The following is a 22,804-nucleotide window of genomic DNA, read 5'->3' on the forward strand; positions in this document are numbered from 1 at the left end:
TTTTTTTTTTTTTTTTTAATAGAGATTAATGTTGGTTAAAATATCAAATACAATAATTTTATTTTAGAAGATAATGCTACAGCATAGCTTACATTTTAATACATTTCATAAGAAATTGCATAATCTATTCTTCATACAGAACTAAATTAAATATCAGTTGAAAATCAATAAGAGATGTTAGCACCTTGAATAATGTACAAATCATTATTGATATAATAGGTCAAATATCAAATGAAACATTTCAGACATTAGCAGTAAGATAAATGAAGTGGCATCTCTTTTAATGACATTGTTTTAATCACACAAGGGATAAGTTTCTCTTCTAAACTTGGAAGTACCTTAGTTTAAGGGAGAAAATTGAGGAACAAATTTGAAGACCTATTTATATATGAATTACACAGACTGCTAAAGCAGCAGAATAAAATAAATTGTACAGTTCTTGATTTATCAGTGTAATGAACTTGATCTCATTATAATTATTCCTGATTTCAATATAGGCTTCATCCACAGCAAAGATCATAACATTTTAAAAATCCTATTGATCTATACTCTCTTATCAGGTTATACAGTGGTTACTTCATTTGTAGAGGTATTAAAAACTATACGCTATGAACTATGGTATAAATTGCATAATTTCCATGATTTATTTCATTTATACTTTTCTGTAAATGTAGATGAATGCTGGTGACATTAGAATATACTGATTCAATGTTATGCTCAGAATAGTGTTCTGTAGCTTAGTCCCTAAAACACAAAAAGAAAATAATATAAATGCTTAAGTTCATTACAGTATAATGAAAAAGATTATGAAAATGTCAAGTAATAAACAGTATTCAAATGACTTACACATATTTTCAAATATAAATAAAGATTTTTAAGAAATTTAGTACAATTATAACAAGAAGAAAAGTATACTGATAAAAGATCAAAAAACAGTTGTACCACACAACCAGGAGAATAATGGAACAGGCTTACAACTGGTTTACAGCAAACACTTTGACCTTTGATATTAAAAACACTTTTATGGTGGAATTCTAAACAAATAAAAATGACTTACATATCAGAAGTAGAGATCAAGGTGTATAAACTGGACGAGATGCCATGTATGAAGTTCCTCAGCATCCATATAGATAATAAATTCAGGTGGCAAACTCTTCTGGAATGCCTTCAAAGATTACGCCATAAGACAGTACCAAGTGAAAGTACGCAATATATGCGGCTTGTCAACACAGTGAGAGAAATTTCTAAGTGCAAAGCAGAAAGCAAAGCTAGTGCCACTTAAGTTTATTATTCATCTTTAGTCCAAGGAACTTTAGTCATGAAGCCTCGTGCAGTATGTTCCTATCAAGCTCTGTATTTAAAGCAATTAAGAATTTTTTTATTCATTTGGAATTGTGTAATATGATTTTTTGGGAGATTAGGGGTTAAGCACTTTGCAGTGATAACCCATTGTAAGTCTGTTCTAGTATTCTGCTGGCTGTGTCTGACATGCATGTGTTTGGGGAATTTATCAGTATTCCATATGGTTGTCATCAACAAAAATGACAGTTGAGCAGTTTTCCAACATCTTTTTTAAATCATTCACACAGGAAAAGAACATTACTTAAGGTTTCCCCCTCCAGATTTATCACATTCCTGTTGTGTCATTTGTTAATGTGAACTTTTGGTATCTGTTTTTAATATATGATTCCATCCAGGCATGGGATATGTCTTTAATGGAGTTCAGTTTTGGTTTCACTGGTAGAATTTTATGATCAACATAATCAAAGGCCTTGGCTATCGTGAGGCTACACAAAGCCTTAACAAAACTTTTTAAATTAGTTAGACCACTTGTCTTCTTAGAACAAATAAGTTATTGAGCTTAGAAGTTGATAAACTGGTCAGTTTCTAATTTTCAAAGTCTCCACAGGGGTGTTAATTTTCAGAGTCTCCACAGGGGTGTAGCATGGCAGAGCATGGCAGTGTACTGGGCAGAGTGAAAGCCTGATGACGATATCACTAATAACAAGTGATGTGACACCAGTGTCAGCACAGTGGATATGCATTTAGGCCAATGCCAGGATGGTCCCTTTGCAAGAGTGTGGCTCATTTCCTTCCCCATCCTACTGCAATCGAACCTTATGCCCCACCTCTAAAAAGCTTGTCCATTTTATCATCGATGGAATGTGACACCTTAAATATACCTTCCCTATACTTACATCAGTGACATCAGTACTTTGTCAAATTGTGGATTGTGTTTAATGCATCTTATGAACTTTTTGGATATTGAACACCAGCTCTGTGGAAATGTGTTTGTCTATGAGATATAGAAGGCAGTAGGCTGATACTGGTGTTCATGTTGATGACATGTTTCTTGACTTCCAGAAGGCATTCAGTGCAGTTCTGCACTATCACTTAATAAACATAATACAAGCATAAGGGATATCAGACTAGCTTTGGGATTGGATTGAAGAGTTCCTAGTAAACAGAACATATCATGTCATTTGTAATGGAGAGTTAACTTTAGACATAAAGTGGAACATCGGGCAAACCCCAAAGAGGGTGTTATGGGACAACTGCTATCCACTAGATATGAGGTTGTGTTGATAAGTCTGGTAAATCTCCTTGAAAAAAAAAAAAAAAAAGGAACGTTTGTGTTGTGGCTTCATGACTGGTAAGCTTGATTATTCTCAGGATCATATAAAGAATTTCAACAATACATAGCATACATTTCATTGTTGACAGCTGTCTGAATTGGTCAGTGTGTCCACTGCAATTGAAAATGCAGAAAACTGCTGCTGCTATTAAACATTTTCATTTGAAGTTTTGAATTGCTACACAGATCAAAACAGAACCGAATGAATTTCATGCTGACTCTGCACCATCATTGAAGACCATTTACTTTTGGATTAATAAATTTAAGTGTTTTTGGACAAGCATCATAAAGGCAATGTTTAACCACAATCCACAAGACATTTTGCACTGATTTGTTACTGTTGATGAAATCTGAATCTATCATGACACACTGGAGTCAAAATGGCAGTCAAAAGAATGGACAAAAGCTGGTGAAAGTGCACAGAAGTAGGCAAAGACCATTTTGTCAGATGGTAAGGTTATGGCCACTGCTTTTTGTGATTCCCAAGAAATAATTCTCATAGATCATTTGGAAAAAGACAGAACCATAACTGGATCCTATTATGCTTCATTGTTTGATCATTTGAAACTTGTGTTGGCTGAAAAAAGACCAAAGGTGGCACACACACTATTCACCAAACATAGTCCCAAGTGATTTATTCCTGTTCTCTAATCTGGGAAGAAATGTACATCAATTGGGGAAGTGTTAGTTGCAGTCAATGTGTGTTTTGCACAGTTTGACAGAATCTATTTTTACAGTGAGATGAAAAAACTGGAGGACCACTGGACCAAGTATATATCCCTCAGAGGAAACTATGTCAAGAAGTAAGGTGAGTTTTGTACAAAACAAACAGTTTTCTTTGCTTTTATATGAGACTTATCAAACCATCCTCTTACGGAAATGAACTACTGGATAACATCGGAAGCTCCATGAGACTGCTCACAGATGCTGCTGCTATGTATACTTAGAAGTCATAATGCTAGTAACTTGTAGTGTAATGCAGGAACACCTGCATATGATTCATGCTTAGTTCAGGGGTTGGCAATAAATCTGGAGCCTAAACAGATATAACTTGTTGTGCATAAATAGACAGAAAGACCTGTTATCATTTGGTATACAATCGCTGGACAATCAGCTAAAACAGTGACATCCAGTAAATGCCTTGCAGCATACCCACAGATATGTTTAAAATGGAATGACCACATAAAACTAATCGTAGGTAAGGCAAATGCAGGATCATGAATCATTGGAAGAATCTTCAGGAAGTGTAGTCCACCCACTATAGGGGTTGAAACGTTCCCTTCGAACAATTATACATGACTGTGCTTAAACTGACACACAATATTTTTAGCAGAACGCAATCTGACTTTCAAAAATCCCTACAAAAGAATAGCCCTGACTAACATTAACCTATACATTTCACAAATCACTTACCTCACGAAAATCTTCGTTACTCGAACTACTGCAATACAGCGAGCACCACTACTGCCAGCTAAATAAAAGATTCAAACTACTGAAGTCACTAACTACTGATAGGCATAGTTAGCAAATGAAAGATTTTGATAAAGAACAAACAATGTATTTACCTTAATAGTGTTCTCATGACATCCATTCTTACAAATGTACTGTTTCTGATGGACACACATCCAGATCATCCGCTCTCAAAAAATCCGCCTTCTCACTTCCCCACATCCACCACTGCTGGCAGCTCACCTCCAACTGCGCAACGCTATGCGCTGTTAACAGGCAACTGCCCAACACTACAATGGCGAATATTACTCCAACAATGCAAACCAACCACAGCCTTCACACACCACAGTCAGTGATTTTCATATAGAGCGCTACATGGCGTTACCAACATAAAAACCTAAACAGCCTACTTACATAGCCCCCACGCTCCCCACAAAAAATTTTTCAAATTGTTTTGGACACTGGCCAATACGTATTTGTTAAATTTTTTTCACAATCACAATAACAAAGAAATCAAATGCACACACTTATTGATACAATGTTGGTCAAAAGCTAAAATTTTCTCACAGTCCATAAAGACAGTCCTGATCATTCATCATAATAGTAATTACAGTTTTTTTTCACAAAGTCTCATTAGTAAAAGAAATTGCACACAGAAGCAGTGGATTTCCATGCAGTCTTGAAGAAGTACTGTTGTCCTTCCAACGGAAAGACAGTGCTGAGTCTTGACATGCAGACAGGTAATGCGCCACAACAGAGCAAACCCACAGCAGAGTCAGTTTTGAAGAATATTGGTAGGTAGGTCATCACAGAGCAGACCCACTGTAGTCCTAGTAGAGATTACGGTAGTGATGGGCCACCAGAGGTGCTGACCCACTGCAGTCCTTGTAGAAATAATGGTATTGGTGGGCCATCAAAGATTCAGACCCACTGTAGTCCTTGTAGAGGCGGCCAGCAGCCATCTGTTGCAACTGTGCAGGTGCACAATCACCATCGAAGAGTCTTGCGGACAATATAGCAAGTCCATAAACCACCACTTGTGTACTCACAAAGTTTTTGGAATTGTCCTTAGACCCAGCAATGCTGTTAACCAGTCCCTTGCTGAATTATTAACACATGTGCAAATACTATCAATCCCTACTTCTCACATACTGTGCATATATTATGACCAACAGAAACGTGTGCAGTGAAATGATACTTAATTTGAAGAACTGGTGTCTATACAATTATAAATTTACAACATAAGAATACAATTACAAAGGTACAAAATACATCATTAAAGAACATAACAGAACAGATAACATTTGAAGCAATAGGGGCTTTACGAAAGAATAGAAATAAACATATACATCAGTGTTACAGGAATTATGACATAAGTAAATACATACAAGATCAGAATAACTTTTGAAACATCAACTTCACATGTGAGCATTACAACAAATCAGAATAAATAATGTCTAAACATCTTTACAACGTAAATACCATATTATCAGAAAAATTCTACAACGTAACAGTCATCAGAGAAACACATAAAGACAGGAAGAACATAAATACCCAAGGGTACACAAACACATAGTTGGATAACACAAGGAAAGGACAGGGTTCACTTTACTGCAGTATTTTGCAAACAAAACTTTCTTTACTTCTCAGAGATCTCCCTTCGTTCTTCATTATTTCCGAAAAATCCTATCTATACCTGTTCTCTGTACTTTTTTCGTATAACTTCTCAATGCATTTCTTCCAATTCATCGCAACTCATTCTCTTATATAGTCTACCCCCTCTTAAGCTAACTTAAATCTACTGAGCTCAGATGCATAAACAGGGATTAGGCAATGCAGCAGCACAAAACAATTAACACAAACAGCAATGACAAAAAATGCAAATTGGCAAAGCTAGCAGCAGTAAATCTAGATTAGCAGAGCAAATGCAACATTACAACTAATATAAGGCAATGTGCAGCAAACAATAAAAATAAATCAGTAGTAAAACTGGCTTAACAGAGTAATACAAAGTCAAATTCAGTAACACTATGCCTCGCAACCAGCAGCAGCAAATGAAATAACTTATACCTAAACATGATAAAGCTCAAGCAGAAAAAATAGTACACTAAAGACAACAACGCAGATAAGGGAAATGTCTGTTCACATCTTAATATCTATGTCATTAAAGTGGTGCACCACAAAAACTAATTCTACAAAAAATTACCAAGTACTTGAAAAGAAAATTATATATGCAGTTACTGTTATTAGTCCCTTCTTATTGTTCTTTCCATTCCAAGAGCTCCTTTTTCGAAGAATGTGGATCATAAAGTAATTATTTAATAGATCTGTTGACAGAAAGTGTTCACATTAGCAAATGCATTTAATTTTATTTTATAAAACCAATGCTGCAACACAGCTGGAAACCAGATATTAAACAAAATGAGCAATCTCTCAACTAGAAAGACAATAGATGTAAAATGTTTCTCATCATTTCATTAGGCATTTTAGTAAATATCATAAATTAAGAGCTCCACAGTGTAATCATATGTTTTCAAGTTTGAGCGTGTCGTATTTGCGATGCTTTCTACAAAGAAATGTCAATAGCGAGGATAATGGCCTCTCTTTTTTTTTTTTTTTCTCCACCTGTGCCTCTGAAAGGCACACACTAATGGCTTTTTTCCAGGCGATTGTCGCGCAGCTGGGTGCTTACAGTGATCTACCTTCCTTACCGAAATATTTATGACATCAGTTTCCGCTACAGTGACAGTTTGATACAAATAAAATTTCACAGCTCGAAATATTTGCGTTACAAATCTGTAGAAACAAAATCCTATAAATATAACAGTGTCCAAAAATTTTTCGCCGGCATTGTGGTACATTCACTCATTTACACACATTTCATAACTCTTAAAGTACGATTCTTGGTTTCCAACATCCTTTTTCATAAGTCAGAGTCGCTAACCGCTACTCATTATTCCTTACCTTATTATACCTGTACATATACATATCGTCGACACTTTTACAATATTTCATCATAACAGATACGTAGCATAATCAAATTCCTCATATAGTATCAGCTTATTGATCATAAACATACCTCAACAGCATAACACACATCGTCGTCGTAATAATGTCATAACACCTCAGTCAAATCTCAAAAACGTCGTAGCTTTCTGCAATAATTTCAAAACTTAAAAAAAATTCTCTGCTTATTTCAATAGTGTCATCTACCTCAAACATACTTTAAAAATCATGACCCCATACCAAATGCGACATTCAAAGCTCTCATAGTATCACAATGGTTAAAAAAAAAAAAAAAAAAAATATGAACAGTTCACGAAGTACAGACAAAATACAATTTCATAAGTGTGAAATTATCCAACTGTGTAATTGCGTAAACTTCTGTCACTGACGTGAAAAAAAAATGTTTGTTTCTCTCAGTTAAATGATCAGATAGCTGTGTAATTTATGTGTTAGAGAAATATGGTACCGAAGTGTAAAGTTGTATAAGCAAATACCATATTAGCTAGGGCTCCTTGTGCTTGCCAAACACATGGTACACAAAGTAAGCGTGTACCCCCCTGAGGGTTAATGTAATTATACCCTCAGGTGTTACAGATTACAGCAATGGAATGAAATGTATCACGGAAAACCTTTGTATCATTATAATTCATAAATCTTTAAAAATAAATGTTCTAGGTACAAAATTAATCACTCAAATACGTGTACTGCGACACTAAATTGTGCGTCTTGTTGTAACATAATCTCTGTCATTACTTGAGGGTAAAAAATGTGCCAAGTGTCGTAATTATCGTCGTCCGTAAGCAAAGTTCTGTGGAAGTCAATGTACTTACCTCGTAATAAACGAAGTCAATTGCTATGTGTATAGATATCGTAGTTGTTACGCTTATTGCCATGATGAAGTAAGTACTGTACTGTAACGTATTGTTGTGCTACAGAAAAGGTTGTCTCATTGTAGCTATACCACAAAAGTTACTACTAAAACATATTTTCCTTTCCAGCAGAATTCAGAAAAACTGTGCAGATATAAAACAGATACAGCGCAATAATATAAATTGTGTCAATCATTAGTAGCGTCGTGATATAATTGTGTAGCTGTCACACAAACTAACCACTGTGTCATCTGGTATCTCTCAGAAAGTACTTTAAGCCCAGAATGTATTTTCAAGTAAACCAAAATGTTGCATTAAAATCTCATTAGCAGTACCAGTACATGTTGTAAGTATGTGAGCCTTATGGTCGTTACGTAATCATACAACTAACAAGCAAGAATGTACACACACAATAACACTGTGTGCTCTGTTCACTGTAACAATGCATTTGTAATTACTGTCTAAATATGTTCCCTAGGTTCTAGACTGGATAGTTAATTTTAAAACATAGTTGCATGTTAACAGTTTCTATGTCTGACAAAGCATACTAGTAATGTAAAGTGAAAAATTTTATAGCAAAGACTAAGTTAAAAAACAGATTATCTCTCAATAAACGGTTTTACATGTGAAATGTGGTGCAAGCCTTTACTCTTCCTACTATGCAAAGCTCGAACTTCAACGGAATTATCATGTCGTATACGTCGGTAAGGAATACTGGAATTTTTCTCAAGGTTAGCGTCTATGTAATTTTTCCCTGAGCCAGCTGGCGGACGTGGCTGCCTGCGATGCGAGTCATTGTCTGTCTCTTTGTTGGTGCGCATCGTTATTGGGATTAGGAGGCCTAACTTCTACAAATTCACCTTGCCGAGAGGGCCCTGTCCTGTTTGAATCCCGCCAGTTCTGATGAAATTCAGGTCTGTCGTTACGATTATATCGTCTGTCGTCAAGTCGGTAGTTTCCATAGTTTCTTTTTTGTCGGTCATGTGGTGGAGAATTTCTCCTGGAATCGTAACTGCGCGCTGAACTGTTGCGTCTGAAGTCATTCCGTCTCCCTTGGTAATAATTGTTTTGGTTCCGATATTGTCTGTTTCTATGGTTATCTCTGTCATATTCATTACTACGGAAATGCGATCTTTCTCTGTAACTATTATTCTACCAACGGTTGTCACAAGGGCTGTGTCTGTTTTGGTCACGATTTACGTTGTAAGAATAGCCTTGTCGTGTAAAGTTATTGTTTCTGTCGTCATGGATTTGTGACGGATGTGACCTGTAACGATTGCTTTCCTGTTTTCGCATCCCATGACAGTCTGTGTCAATTTCTAATTCTTGTAAGAGTCCCTGAAAAGCTTCAATGTCGTCTTTGCAACGTCCTGCTAAAATAATATGTCATAAATGTTCAGGTAATTTGATTAAGCAAATGCGGATGAGTTCTGAGGGGCTGTATGGGTTTGACAGGTACTGATTCTTGTGCAACATGTCTTCAAAATATTTCACAAGACTGGAAAATTCAGATTGTTCGAAATGTTTCATCATTATGATGATGCTATGTTTTACTCGGCCTTGTGTAGTTTGAGACCAATATGCTGAGAAGAAGGCATGATAAAATTCTTCTTCACTGTGGCAATCGTGAATGACCGATCACATTCTTTCAGCTGGTTCATTCTCTAAGTAGCCACACATAAATTCTAATCTGCGCTCTAATGACCAGTCGGGAGGAAAACAATGAGAGAATTGGTGGAGCCACACTCGTGGATGAATGTCGTTGCCAGAATTCTTAAATGTTTTGAATTTACGTGTAGTAATGAACAGCTTATAGTCAAAATCATCGTGTCGGCGAGTAGCATATCGGTCATTGTTACGTCCTGTCGGCGGTTCCATCTCAAAATTTGGTGCACCTTGCCAATTTCTTTCATAATTTCCGAAATGCCCTGTGTTATTATTTTGTGGCTTTTCCGTATTTCTAAGTCCCTCTTCCCGTGTTGGAGCGCGAGTGTCCTCTGAAATATGTAATTTTTGTATTACTTGTGCCAACTGATCTTGTACTTCCCGGATTTCTCTTTTGTGTTGCGTATTAATTTGATTCTGATTTTGTTTGAATTTCTTAATTTGTTCATACTCTTCTGTGTCAGTGATGGCTACAGGTCTTGTGTCATTCAGATCATCATCTACCTTTGCAGATAAGTTAGTGAACTGATCCAAAAGTTTGGCTACTTTCTCCGATAATGAACAGATTTCCTCAGTGTGTTTTTCTGAACCAAGTTTCACAGTGTCCATTTGTGTTGAAATCATATCTAGTGTATCCTTTAAGTTTTCCTGAGTTTTTGCAAGTTGCATAACCGAATCAGTACATGCAACTGAGTCAATTTTAGCTTGCAAGGTCTCATGATTTTCATGAACAATAGTTTGCAGTTCTTTTATGACTGCTTCGTGATTCTGTAACGTATTTTCATGCTGCGAAAAAATAGGTTGGAAATGCTGACAAATTTGTGTTTTTACGTCATTACAGACTTTTTGACACTTCGATTCGATTTTATGTAACTCAGTAGTTAAATCTTCACGTGTTTGTTCAAGCGTATGTTCCACTGAGTCTAACTTTTCAAGCTTTTGTTTCATTGCATCTAACTGTTGCTGTGTTTGTCTCTGGTGTTGTTCCATTGTGTCTAACTTTTGAAGATTTTGTTCCATTGTGTCTAACTTTTGAAGATTTTGTTCCATTGTGTCTAACTTTTGTAACCTTTGTCCCATTTGTTGCATTAACTGTAATAACAATGCACTGGTGTCTGAAACATGTTCCTCAGTGCTATTCGGCAGTGCATTTGATCCGGCAATATTCGCATTTTGAAAAGCAGAAAATGTGTCTTGACTTATTTGAGAAAACGGTGAGGACGCAAAACCTGAATCTACAGTATTTGCAACATTGTGTCCTGTCATTTCGGATTCCTGAGGTGAGCTGTTGCCGACCGATCAATCAATAATGCTTCCCTGTTCACTAATTGTTTCACTGCCTACACCATTGTTTGCCACCTGCTCCATTTCCCTATGCACAATTACCAAATTACTATGTTGAACATTAGTTAATTTATTACACGGTGGTGCTAACACACTGCTTTCGTCTTCACTGTTATTTCTCAGTTTACTTTGGAGCCTAGTATTACGTTTTTCACACGGCATAATTGTCACAATATTTCACACGATAACACAGAAAAGCACAATTTGAAGAGCAAAAATAAGAAAACACATTAACATAGCACTGAAAATAATATCTAGTTAATCGCAAGTGCAGCTGCAAAATACGTGGTGCAAATCTACATACATGCCACAACTGTTTTACTGTACAACAATGAAAGACTGCAACTACAAAGGAGATTCTCTCTACAATTACGTGCTAGCAATAAACAAAAGCTACACTAATTACACACACACTGCAAGAAAAAATCAGAAGATTCCAGTGAGGTATCCTCGGTTAAGGGTCGACATATGAAACGTCCCCTTCGAACAATTATACATGACTGTGCTTAAACTGACACACAATATTTTTAGCGCAACGCAATCTGACTTTCAAAAATCCCTACAAAAGAATGGTCCTGACTAACATTAACCTATACGTTTCACAAATCACTTACCTCACAAAAATCTTCGTTACTCGAACTACTGCAATACAGCGAGCGCCACTACTGCCAGCTTAATAAAATATTCAAACTACTGAAGTCACTAACTACTGATAGGCATAGTTAGCAAATGAAAGATTTTGATAAAGAACAAACAATGTATTTACCTTAATAGTGTTCTCATGACATCCATTCTTACAAATGTACTGTTTCTGATGGACACACGTCCAGATCATCCGCTCTCAAAAAATCCGCCATCTCACTTCCCCACATCCACCACTGCTGGCAGCTCACCTCCAACTGCGCAACGCTACGCGCTGTTAACAGGCAACTGCCCAACACTACAATGGCGAATATTACTCCAACAATGCAAACCAACCACAGCCTTCACACACCACAGTCAGTGATTTTCATATAGAGCGCTACATGGCGTTACCAACATACAAACCTAAACAGCCTACTTACAGGGTATCTTACAAAACCCTCGATGGACAAACACTTCAGTATTGTTTGTCTGTCTGGGATTCCTCCATGTTGGGTCGAAAGAAGAAATGGAGAAGATCCAAAGAAAAGCTATCAGTTTTGTCATGGGTCCATTTGATAAGCATGAGAGCTCCTTCCCATAGAGCCTTGACATTCAAAGCAAATGTATTTTTTTGGATGCAGACTCTTTACAGCAGTACACCACCACTCTAACCACTGTGTTCACTGGACGTAATTATCCCAACAGCCTAGTTCAGCAGCAGATTTCCCAGGCCATCACATCCAATCCTGGTACTGCTGATCCCTCCAAAAAACAACTTCGGAGCACACCACTTGTCACCCAGTATTATCCTGGTCTCGAATACATTAATCAGCTGCTTCTACAAGGCCATGACTTCCTAAAATTACGCCCTGAAATGAGGTCCATTCTGTCTGAGATATTGCTCACCACACCGAGAATAGCTTTTCATTGCCCTCCCGATCCCTGCAATACCTTGTCAGACCCTATTCTCCTTCTGCACCCATCTCCCTGCTCTATGGCTCCTAGCCCTGTGACCGCCTATGCTGCAAGACTTGCCCTGTCCATCCTCCTATTACACCTATTCCAGCCCTGTTACTGGCAAAAGAATACTACCAAAGGGAGAGCCACCTGTGAAACGACAAGTCATTTACCAGCTCTTATGGAAACACTGCTCTGCCTTTATATAAATATGACCACCATCCAGTTATCAGACAGGATAAATGGGCATAGGCAGATGGTGTATACCAGCAACACACAATATCCTGTTGCAGAGCACGGTCATGACTTCTGTGGCTGTTTTACCGCACGTGCCATCTGGATTTTTCCCCCAGACACCAGTTTCTCAGAACTCCGCACATGGGAACTAGTGCTACATGTCCTTGGTTCTCAACTCCCACCTTGCCTTTATGTACATTAATTCCTTCCATCTCAGGCTTTCTTCACAGTAGCTACTCCTTTCTTCACTCGATTTTAGTCTTCTATGTATTTCGTTTTCTGACATGTCTATTTTTCGCCGTCCCCCCTCTCACTTCTGTTACATACAATGCACTTAGCTTTTCACTCTTATTATGTTGGTTTAGTAGTAATCTCTGACTTGTTTATTACCCAGTTTTTCACTTTTAAGCTCTCAGGTTTTCAAATTTCATCTGGTGCAGTCCCCAACAATCAGCCTTTCCTTCTCATTCCATCCGGTAAGTCTCACCTGACCCGGGGTTCTGGGTGACTTTTCTGAACTGTACCCCTTTCCCTAAACCTTCCCAGTCCTTTTCCTTCACCCCTCTTCCTTCCCCTTCAACTCTTCTGCCGGAAGAAGGAGCCACTGGTTCTGAAAGCTTGTAAAACTTAAACTATTTTTGTGTGTGTATTCTCCTGCCATGCTTGGTGAGTAGATTTTTTATCTATCCATTTACATTATAAAATATACTTTGTGTATCATGGTGCAGTTTGATGTTAAAATTCTGAGGGCATGTGTTCCAAGAAGATGTATTAATATATTGCTTCTTCCTGCATACATGTCATGAAAACACCATGATGGTATTAGTTGACCACAACATTATTGCACCTGGGATTAGTAGATTTTTTATCTATCCATTTACATTATAAAATATACTTTGTGTATCATGGTGCAGTTTGATGTTAAAATTCTGAGGGCATGTGTTCCAAGAAGATTTATTAATATATTGCTTCTTCCTGCATACATCTCATGAAAACACCATGATGGTATTAGTTGACCACAACATTATTGCACCTGGGACTGGGAGTGCTGGGATCAGCTTATTGTGAGTTTTTATCATGATATTTCACAAGTACTTGCTGACCACTTGATAGCACATGCACAACTATCTTGAAATTATTCACAACATAATGCAGTTTCCTTCGTTACCTTTGTATTTGCTTACTGTAACGTTACTGCATGTTTCCGATAATGGCCACAGGAAGCCAAGTGCAGTAATAATGTGGTTGATTGTTGCTTGGTCTCAGGTGTAAAGTGGTATGCCCAAGTTTCATCGCCTGTGACAATTGAGTCCAGAAAGTTGTCCTGTTCAGCTGCAAGATGGTGAATAAATGCATGGGAAGCATCAACTCATTGCCGCATGTGGTCCTCAGTCAGCATGTGTGGCACCCATCTTGCACACCCCTTCTGGTAGTTCAATGTTTCCATTAAAATTCTGTGAGTGGTGCTTCAGGAAACCTCAGGAACCAATGTACAGAGATCATCCAGAGTGATCCACCGATCTTCACGCATGCTTTGCTCAACCTTCAACACTGTCTCCTCAGACATTGCTGGTCTCCCACTCCTTTGTTTGTCGTGAATTTCGGTCTGACCAGCTGCAAACTCTCTACACCACTTATGGGCATTTTTGACATCCATGCATGACTCACCATACACTTCCATCAATTGGCGATGGATTCAATCAGCGCAGTGTCCTTTGCATTCAAAAACCGAATAACTGTGCGCGCAATTCACACTTGGCGGGAGCTCCATTCTCAATGGCTGCCAAGCCAAGACTGAGCACCTCAGAGTGGCGTGAGCATGTTTACACACAGTGCGTGGAGCACTCTTCGTAACAGTGTGACCAACTCCCACACAAACAGAGTTCTGTACTTATAAAAAAATAGGAGACCCTACTTTTGGGATTACCCTCGTATTTGTTCACTTGCATCTTAGAGGAAAACGTGTGAAATTTCAGTTGGACATGGGTGCCTCTGTTACATTGCTGAATCATAACACATATGAACTGTTAGGCTCCCCACACCTCTCTAAAACTAGAATCACCTGATGGCTTGTAGTGGACAAGATATTTCTGTTCTCAGAAAATGTACTTTGCCTACCATGTATGACTCGCATACACAAACTGTGACTTTTACTGTGCTACATTCATGTGAGTGTGAGAACATATTTAGCCTTGATTCGTTTCATTTGTTTGGCTTTCAAATTCAGGGCAATGTGTTGTCAGTGACTGAATTCAGTGCCACAGACAGTGTAGCTAGATGGCTGAAAGAATCCCCTGATCTAATTTCTGAAGGTTTAGGAAAAGTTAACAATTTTGTTGCACATATTACTATGAAAGACAATGCTCATCCAAAATTTTGCCAGGCCACAACTGTTTCCATTGCATTATGGGGCAATGTGGCTGCTTCACTTAAAGAATTGTAACATAGCAGAGCTATTGGGCCCATACAAGCTACTCAATGGGCAAGTCCATAGGTTTTGCTCCCCAAACCCGCTTTCACCTCTGTGTTGACTTTAAGTCTACAGTCAACCCACAAATTGTGATTGGTACTTATCCATTGCCATGCCCACAGGATCTCACAGACAGATAAGGCATTGATTTGCATGACTCATATCTTCAAATACCACTAGATGAAGAATCTCAAACTGTGTGTGTTGTAAACACTCATTTCAGCTTGTTTAAATGTTTGGGTTTGCCTTTTGACAGTTCTTCTGCACCTGCCATTTTCCAATGGTATTTGAAACAGCTGGCTGCTCAAGTACCAAACTGTTCAAGCTATTTGGATGATATTGTCATAGCAGGTTGTACATCTGAAGAACACATTGCAAATTTGCATGCCCTGTTTCGTATGTGATCTGATACAGGACTAAAGTGTAGACTGGAGAAGTTTCATTTTTGTAAACCTGAGTTGCACTATCTTGCTCATGTCATAAACAGTCAAGGTGTACATCTTCTTTAGTCATATTTGTCAGCCATAAGTGATCTACCAGTTCCTTGCAAAGTCACAGAATTGCAGTCAGTCTTAGGGAAAATGAACTATTTATGCAGTTCATACTGAATGCTGCACAAATCGTAGACCCATTGTATCTCATGCATCACAAGAATGTCCCCTTTGTTTGGACAGATGAGTGCCAAGTAGATTTTCAAAAACTTAAAGATGCATTGCTCAGTGATTGATGGGTGGTTCACTTTGATCCTGAAAGACCAGTTGTGTTACAAGTTGACACTTCTTCTTACAGAATTGGTGCAGTGCTTTCACACAGATTTGGTGATAAAGACAGGCCTATTGCTTTTGCATCATAAGTGTTGCCCAAAGCTCAGTGAATCTATTCACAAATAGAGAAAGAGGCATTGGTTATTGTGTATGGTGTCACCAAATTCCACCACTATTTGTATGGTAAAAAACTCTACTTAGTAATGGATCACAAGCCACTGAAGTTCTTGTTTCATCCGATGAAGCCAGTTCCTGTATGAACTTCCCAAAAATTGCAAAGATGGGCTTTGTTGTTGTTTCAATACCAGTATGAGATTGTGTATCGTTCGACAGCTCAACATGTAATGTAGACGCACTTTCATGTCTTCCAATTGGTGAAAGGAGGAAGGGAAGTGACCCGTGGTGCGGCTCTCGGGCGCAAGACACTATCGATTACTCCTCTGGTTGAGGTTGGCACTATGTGCGATCGCGAGCGCCTCCTGTTGGAGCGGGTCCTAACGGGGAGTGAGTACAAGTAAAGAGAGTCTGGGGTGGACAGCAGGGGAGAACGGACATGCGGCTGCACTCTGAGGCGACAAGAGAAAAGTTGTTGTGCACGGCCGAGAAGGGAGCGTTGAGCAAGGCGGCAGTCAGCATCGCTTTCCAGGGGACAGAGAGTTGCGGAGTCCAGCGAGCAGACACCAGCTCCAGGAGCAGTGCTCCGGTTTGTGGACGTGACGTGGGTCGTATTTTGGCGCAGTATAGTCTGCTTGGTACGCATCTGCTGCTCCCTTTATGCCCACATGTGTTGTTCTGTCCGTATGTGCATTGAAAAGGTTACACTCTGGCTGGAACAGTGGCGTGTGCTTTACGTTCATGCACCCTGACTGATTTGTTTTGCTGCAGGCAGCTGTAATTTCAGAGATTTTTTTTCGTCGTGATTGTCTTAGCCCGGTGGTGCCTAGTATCCGAGAACAAGACAGCTAACGTGCGACCTGTTTTGGGTTTTGGAGTCCTGTTTGGGCAACCTAGTTATCATACACACAAATGTATTGCTGCTGAGTGAGGTTAGCCCTAATCTTGTGAAACTGAGCTTTCAGTGACTGGCTCGTCTGCAAATTAATTAATTTAACCTTTGTGGTGTGTTTTTTTGCTTTCAATGGTGAATTTGTCATTCATTTGTGTATGTTTCGCCGTTAATGATAACTGTAAGATAGCAAGGTCTTGAAGGGCTTGCGTATCGTGACTGTATTTTGGCTACTGTTTAATTTGATTTCTTGTTTATCGGTCTGGTGAAAACTTATGCCAAGTTTACTAATTTCCGCCTGTGGTCCGGAAGTTGGTTTGAAGGTAAATCCGTGGGTAAATCTTTACTGGACCTAACTGTTAACTAATCTTGCGTTGAACTAATGCCATTATTAAATCGTTTCTTGTGTGCTATAAATTGTATTACCATAGACAAGGAAACAGGGCACATTCTGTGGTCGAGGGGTAGGCACGGTTGCTGCTTTACGTGTGGTGTCTTGTTGCTCGCTATCATTTCCCGCATTAGTATGGGCGGCGTGAGATTTGTTTGCTCGCAGTTGTATGGCCGCTGGTCAGCTGTGCCTGCTCCCACTTCAGGGTGTGCCGTGTTTCGTAAGGTGTACACCGATTTTCAGTCACTGTTACTCCCGTGTTGTTGTCGGTTGCTTACCGAAACATTAGTCTGTTTTAGCACGGTGGCCACTGGGCCATGACGATGTTGGTTGATGACCAGCGTTGGGACGGTCGTCTGCTCTGAGTGGCTTCGGTCGCTTGGACTTGGCAGTTACCTTCTGATTAAACAGATCAAATTTGTTTATTTGCAGTAAATTCCTAAGTAGTTTGTGAGAAAAGTTGTAACTGAGCTTTTCATGATTTTACACAATTCAAGCAGTTTGGTAAGGCATTTTCCTATCTGTTTTATTTAAATGAGAATTATTTATTGGGGTTATTCACCTGTTGAAGCTTAACGTAAAATTTGCCACTTAGCTTTCATGATTTTATTTAATTTAAGCATTCTTGTAAAGCAGTCCTTTATCTACGTTTTATTGATTGGTAATTTTTTATTGGTGTTATTCACTGGTTTAAGGTTAACATATGTTTGTAACCAAGTTTATGTCCTTGCTTAATTGAGATTTGTTAAGAGCCTTTATTGCTGGAAGATCATTAAAGCTTGGGTGCTTGTAATTGTGAATACAGTTGTCTATGTTGTGGGCCACCCTTCCACTTCCACAGCCAAGCTGTCCTGTCTACCAGTACAGGAAGAAAAAAAAATAATAGTTCAGTAGATATTAAAATGTGTGAGGTGATGGATGCAACCTGCCATTGGGGCACAGTTTGGTTGGTATCTTATGTATGGAACATTGACAAGGAGCAAAACCAGATTGCTGTTATGTTTTTGTTCATCTATCTCATAAACATTAAATTGTGACATGGTAGATCTTGTGCACTCACTTGTTAACCTACAGAAACTTGAAGAGATCTGAATTCAGCACCACAATGAACTAGCCTATAGGAGAGATGTTACACTTAAATCATAAAGCAATGAATAGTAGGAATAAATTATAGATAATAGTCACACATAATAATACCTCTTAAAGCTGAGGCTATATTCACTTTTGCATTTAAATATTCTTTGTTTAAGCCAGAATTCAGGAGACTGTTATATATGCAGGATTCCTCTGTGTCACTGTATATATAACCATAAGCACAGGTACAGTCGTAAGTGCCTGGCAGGTTTAGGCATGCTTCAGTAACATTCTTACACTCATGTGTACCCTCCAAACATTCATCGATATCTGCAACAAATAATGATATACTGTTGTATGAATGTTGAACAATATTTCTACAGAAAGCATTAACATTATTGATAAACTGCTCCTCTCTTTTCTCAGTATTTATCACACGTGTACATAATATTTTCTTTTTCTTGCTACTATCCTAGATACCGTAATTTCACAGTGTATATAATGGACTGGGTTATCAGAGAGTATTTAATTATTTTTTTGCCAGAATCAAGTTTAATTGTTAATACTGATGGTAATTTTTTTCAATGATGCAGTACAGCATGTTATAATGCTAACAGTTTGGAAGCTCCCATTCTTACAACAAGCAGATTACTGTACAGTGAGTGAACAAATATAAGACAAAGACAAATTTTAAGCCTGTTATTTTAAATAGGAAGATTGATTCTATCTGTAGCCTAAAAGTAATGCTGTATGTATCATTCATTTATTTACATTGTCTTCTGTAGATGGTACCATGAAACGAGAACCTGTTTATTATGATATAGGATGAAAGAAGTATTACAAAATTAAGAGAAACCAGTTATAAATAGTGTCGGTATTATGCATTATGTATGTTATTACCCATCAAGTTAAGACCATATTTTCAGTCAATAAAACCAATGTGATAAAATTAATATTCTGCTACCAACAGAAGATGACCAACATCTATTTATTACAACTGAGATAATAGCAGCTCCTATATTTTTTCTTAAAGTAACACCTTTACATCTTATTTTTCTTGTTAAGTTCAGCTGGCACAAGTGCAAAGAGCATTGAACAATGTAATGATAGTATATTATTAATACAGTGTGGCAGATTATATTTTAATGATATACTTGTTATGTGGACTGTGAGGTTCCATATGAAGACAATTGTGTTTGTCTTTGTTTAATGAAAAGGGTTAGACCAAAATATGGAAACACCATGAGAAATGCATGCTTGAACATAAATGCAGATGCGCAGGATATGCTGCTGTACGTGGTCACAAATAGCACTGTGCAATGTCCTCAACATGTTGCATACACCAGTCATGGTCAGAACAATGTTCTGTGTAGCTATGTCAGAGTTAAGTGTATGTGAACAGGCTAAACTGTTGGTGCTTGTATGGTGGGTGCTTCTGTAACCAAGGAAGCTGAAGTGTTTGGTGTTTTAAGAGGCACCTTATTGATGATTTACACCACATACAGTGAAGGGGGAGAAACATCTTCCACTAAGTAACAAAGCAGACAAAAGTGTGTGTTGCATGTGCATGACAGTTATCGAAGAGGATTTTGACAAAAAATAAGAGGATGACATGTACAAAAGTCACTGCAGAACTGAATGTTGCACTTGTGAGCTCTGCCAGCACCAAAACAACATGAAGGGAGCTCCATATGCAGGAAATTGCAGAGTGAGCTGTAATATCATTACCACTCATCAATGAAGCAAATGCTTGTAATACCAAAATGTGGTACTGAAGCCATATAACTTTGAGTGTTGAGCAATAGAAGAAACATTGTCAGATGAGTCTTGTTTCACACTGTGTCCAACTTCTCACTGAGCTTATGTACCAAGAGTAAAACATTGTGGGGGTTCCATGATAATTTTGGCAGTCTTATTATCATGCTATTACTTGGACCCCATGGTTATTCTGCTTGTGCAAATTACTGGCAAGGATTATGAGACCATATGGCTTATCATTAATGTCCATGCATTCTAAGACAACAAGGCACCTGTTAACACAGCTCACATCATCCAGGACTCATTTTGTGAGCTCAAGGATGAACTGTCATATCTCCCCTGGCTAACATGGTTACCAGAATTGAGCCTTTGCAGTCTAATTTGGAGAAAGGTGTTCATGATCTTCATACCCTGAACATGCCACTATTTTACAGATGAATGGTATAAAATTCCCTTGAAAACCCAACTGGAATTGTATTTGTCTATTCCAAGATGATGAAGCTGTTCTGAATGCCAAAGTTTTTCCTACAACATATTAGGTACTGGTATGGTAATGTGTGGTGTTTGTGGTGTTTCCAATTTTGGTCCATCACTCATATATCTTGGCTCATTGCACATCTTTGAAGGATCTCCTTCTCGATTGGATCTACAGACATGAAATTGTGCCAGAACTAAGCAAGATGCAAAAATCCTAAAAGCATTTTCAACAACTTTTTAGTCTCTTTATTGTAAAAATTATAAAATAATATAATGTAATATAATTGGGAAATAAAAGACATTAGAATGGGTGCATGAACATGTATTTCAGACTAAAATTTTTGTGCCAGAATTATTGCATTCCTTTGCTCAGTAAGTGATGCATTTTTACCCAAATGGTTACATGGAAAATCTACTAACCAATGCATATGCCAAATCTGGAACTACAGGCAAACCCAGGCTGACTACATTGGCAAGAAAGATTCCAGTGATTAAGTCTCAGTTCATCTAGGTCAGTGTTGAGCTCAAAAGGCAGCGAACACTCCTTAGAGCCCTCTGGTGCTTCCTCCCAGCAAGGGTTTCCTTCAGCATCTTGCCAGCACTCCTCTATTGTTGACACATGCTTTAGCCGTGGGCAACAGGGATCTGTTACAGGCATTTTTAAGTTGACACTGCATCCATCTGTTCAACATCTTTCATAAATCACATCAAAACTGAGATCTCAGATACATGGAATATATATTCTTCTCTGGTTATTACACAGTCACAACAGAACATATACATTAACAAAGTAAAGCAGGTGCTCAAAACTAATCTGTTCATTGTGTTAACTATTAACTGACACTAAACATCTACATTCTTTTTGTGGCATACAATTGGATGGTAACTAAAACTCCTTTGTTGTGGGCAGAGTAGCAATTGTACCAAGCTCTTCTCTTAGTGGCCAGTATTACACACTACTCTGAATAAATTGATCCACTGTTATCCATGTGAAAATGTTAGTTGGATAGCACATTATCATAAATGCTATTTTAGGTATTCACTAATATTGTGTTTGCAGACATGACAGCAGAGCTGTACCAAGATGGTGAAAGGTAGAAGATAGACCCCCACAAATGGTACAGGCACAGAGAGGAGGAGGGGTGTATTTACAAAAATTGAGTGAAAAAAAGCAAGAAAAAGGTTGTTTGAAAATTAACCTGGAGAGGTATAGAGGAATATAAGTTCTTCTACCCCTCATGTTCCCATCTTGTGCCTACAAGCAGACATCTGTCACTAAAATGATTAATATGGCAAAGGGTGCTTGTTACACTCGAGTGCTGCCTACTTAACTCGCTCATTCCTTTTTTGTAAAAACGAGTCATTTTTCCTGTGTATAACAGAACAAGTTGAAACCAAATGCAAACAAATGTATGCTTTGCCATTGGCCATGAACTGCATTGCTCAATCATCTGGTGTCAAAGAGCTTTAGAACTATGCCTTACATGATTTATAAGATATTTTGTTGTTGTTGTGAATGAAACTCTAACACAGGTTAAAGCATTGAAAGTCTTAAGTTTCTCTACTAATGACTGTGTTAAATGTTTAACCAAATTACTTCTTATACAAAATTTCACTGGGCAGTCATTTCTGCAGGGCCTGCCAGTCATACCCAAATGGACATGTCTTTCATATGCACATGATGATGAGTGTAGAATGAATTGCAGAGATGTAGTATTACAAGGGGCAGCGGATATCATCTTGGTACAGCTATAGTTTAAAACCACATACTGTGTATTTACAATAACATTGAGAAACTGTTTTTTCTTAAGTTCTGTTAAATAGCTATTGTTTATCAAATACTGCTAACTTAATTTTTAGATGATGAGGTGGGAACATCCACTGCAATATAATTTTCCGATGTACATGTGGAATATCTGTGACTTGACCACAGACTTTAGTGCATTCTTATCTTCCAAGCAGAACAGAAGTGTACCTATTATTGTGTAAATATTCATGCAGTAAACATTATTATCATTCTGTACCATGTCATACCTAAATTATATTGTACCCGCACCACACAACTTCCACATTGTTGA

The 22,804-nt window shown here is 38.1% G+C and overlaps 1 protein-coding gene across 1 annotated transcript in view; it reads right to left on the minus strand.

Annotated features, from left to right (window-relative positions):
* Window positions 1-652: 652 nt before the first annotated feature.
* Window positions 653-22,804, minus strand: part of LOC126260353 (uncharacterized) — a 91,334-nt gene continuing 69,182 nt past the window's right edge. Inside the window, exons 6-8 of the mRNA XM_049957679.1 lie at window positions 21,147-21,371; window positions 18,615-18,821; window positions 653-744 (exon numbers count right to left, since the gene is read on the minus strand). Of these exons, the coding sequence (XP_049813636.1) occupies window positions 653-744; window positions 18,615-18,821; window positions 21,147-21,371 (524 nt within the window). The remainder of the gene's footprint in view (window positions 745-18,614; window positions 18,822-21,146; window positions 21,372-22,804) is intronic.

This window comes from Schistocerca nitens, chromosome 5 (genome assembly GCF_023898315.1).
Source record: "Schistocerca nitens isolate TAMUIC-IGC-003100 chromosome 5, iqSchNite1.1, whole genome shotgun sequence".
In the NCBI taxonomy this organism is placed as follows: domain Eukaryota; kingdom Metazoa; phylum Arthropoda; class Insecta; order Orthoptera; family Acrididae; genus Schistocerca; species Schistocerca nitens.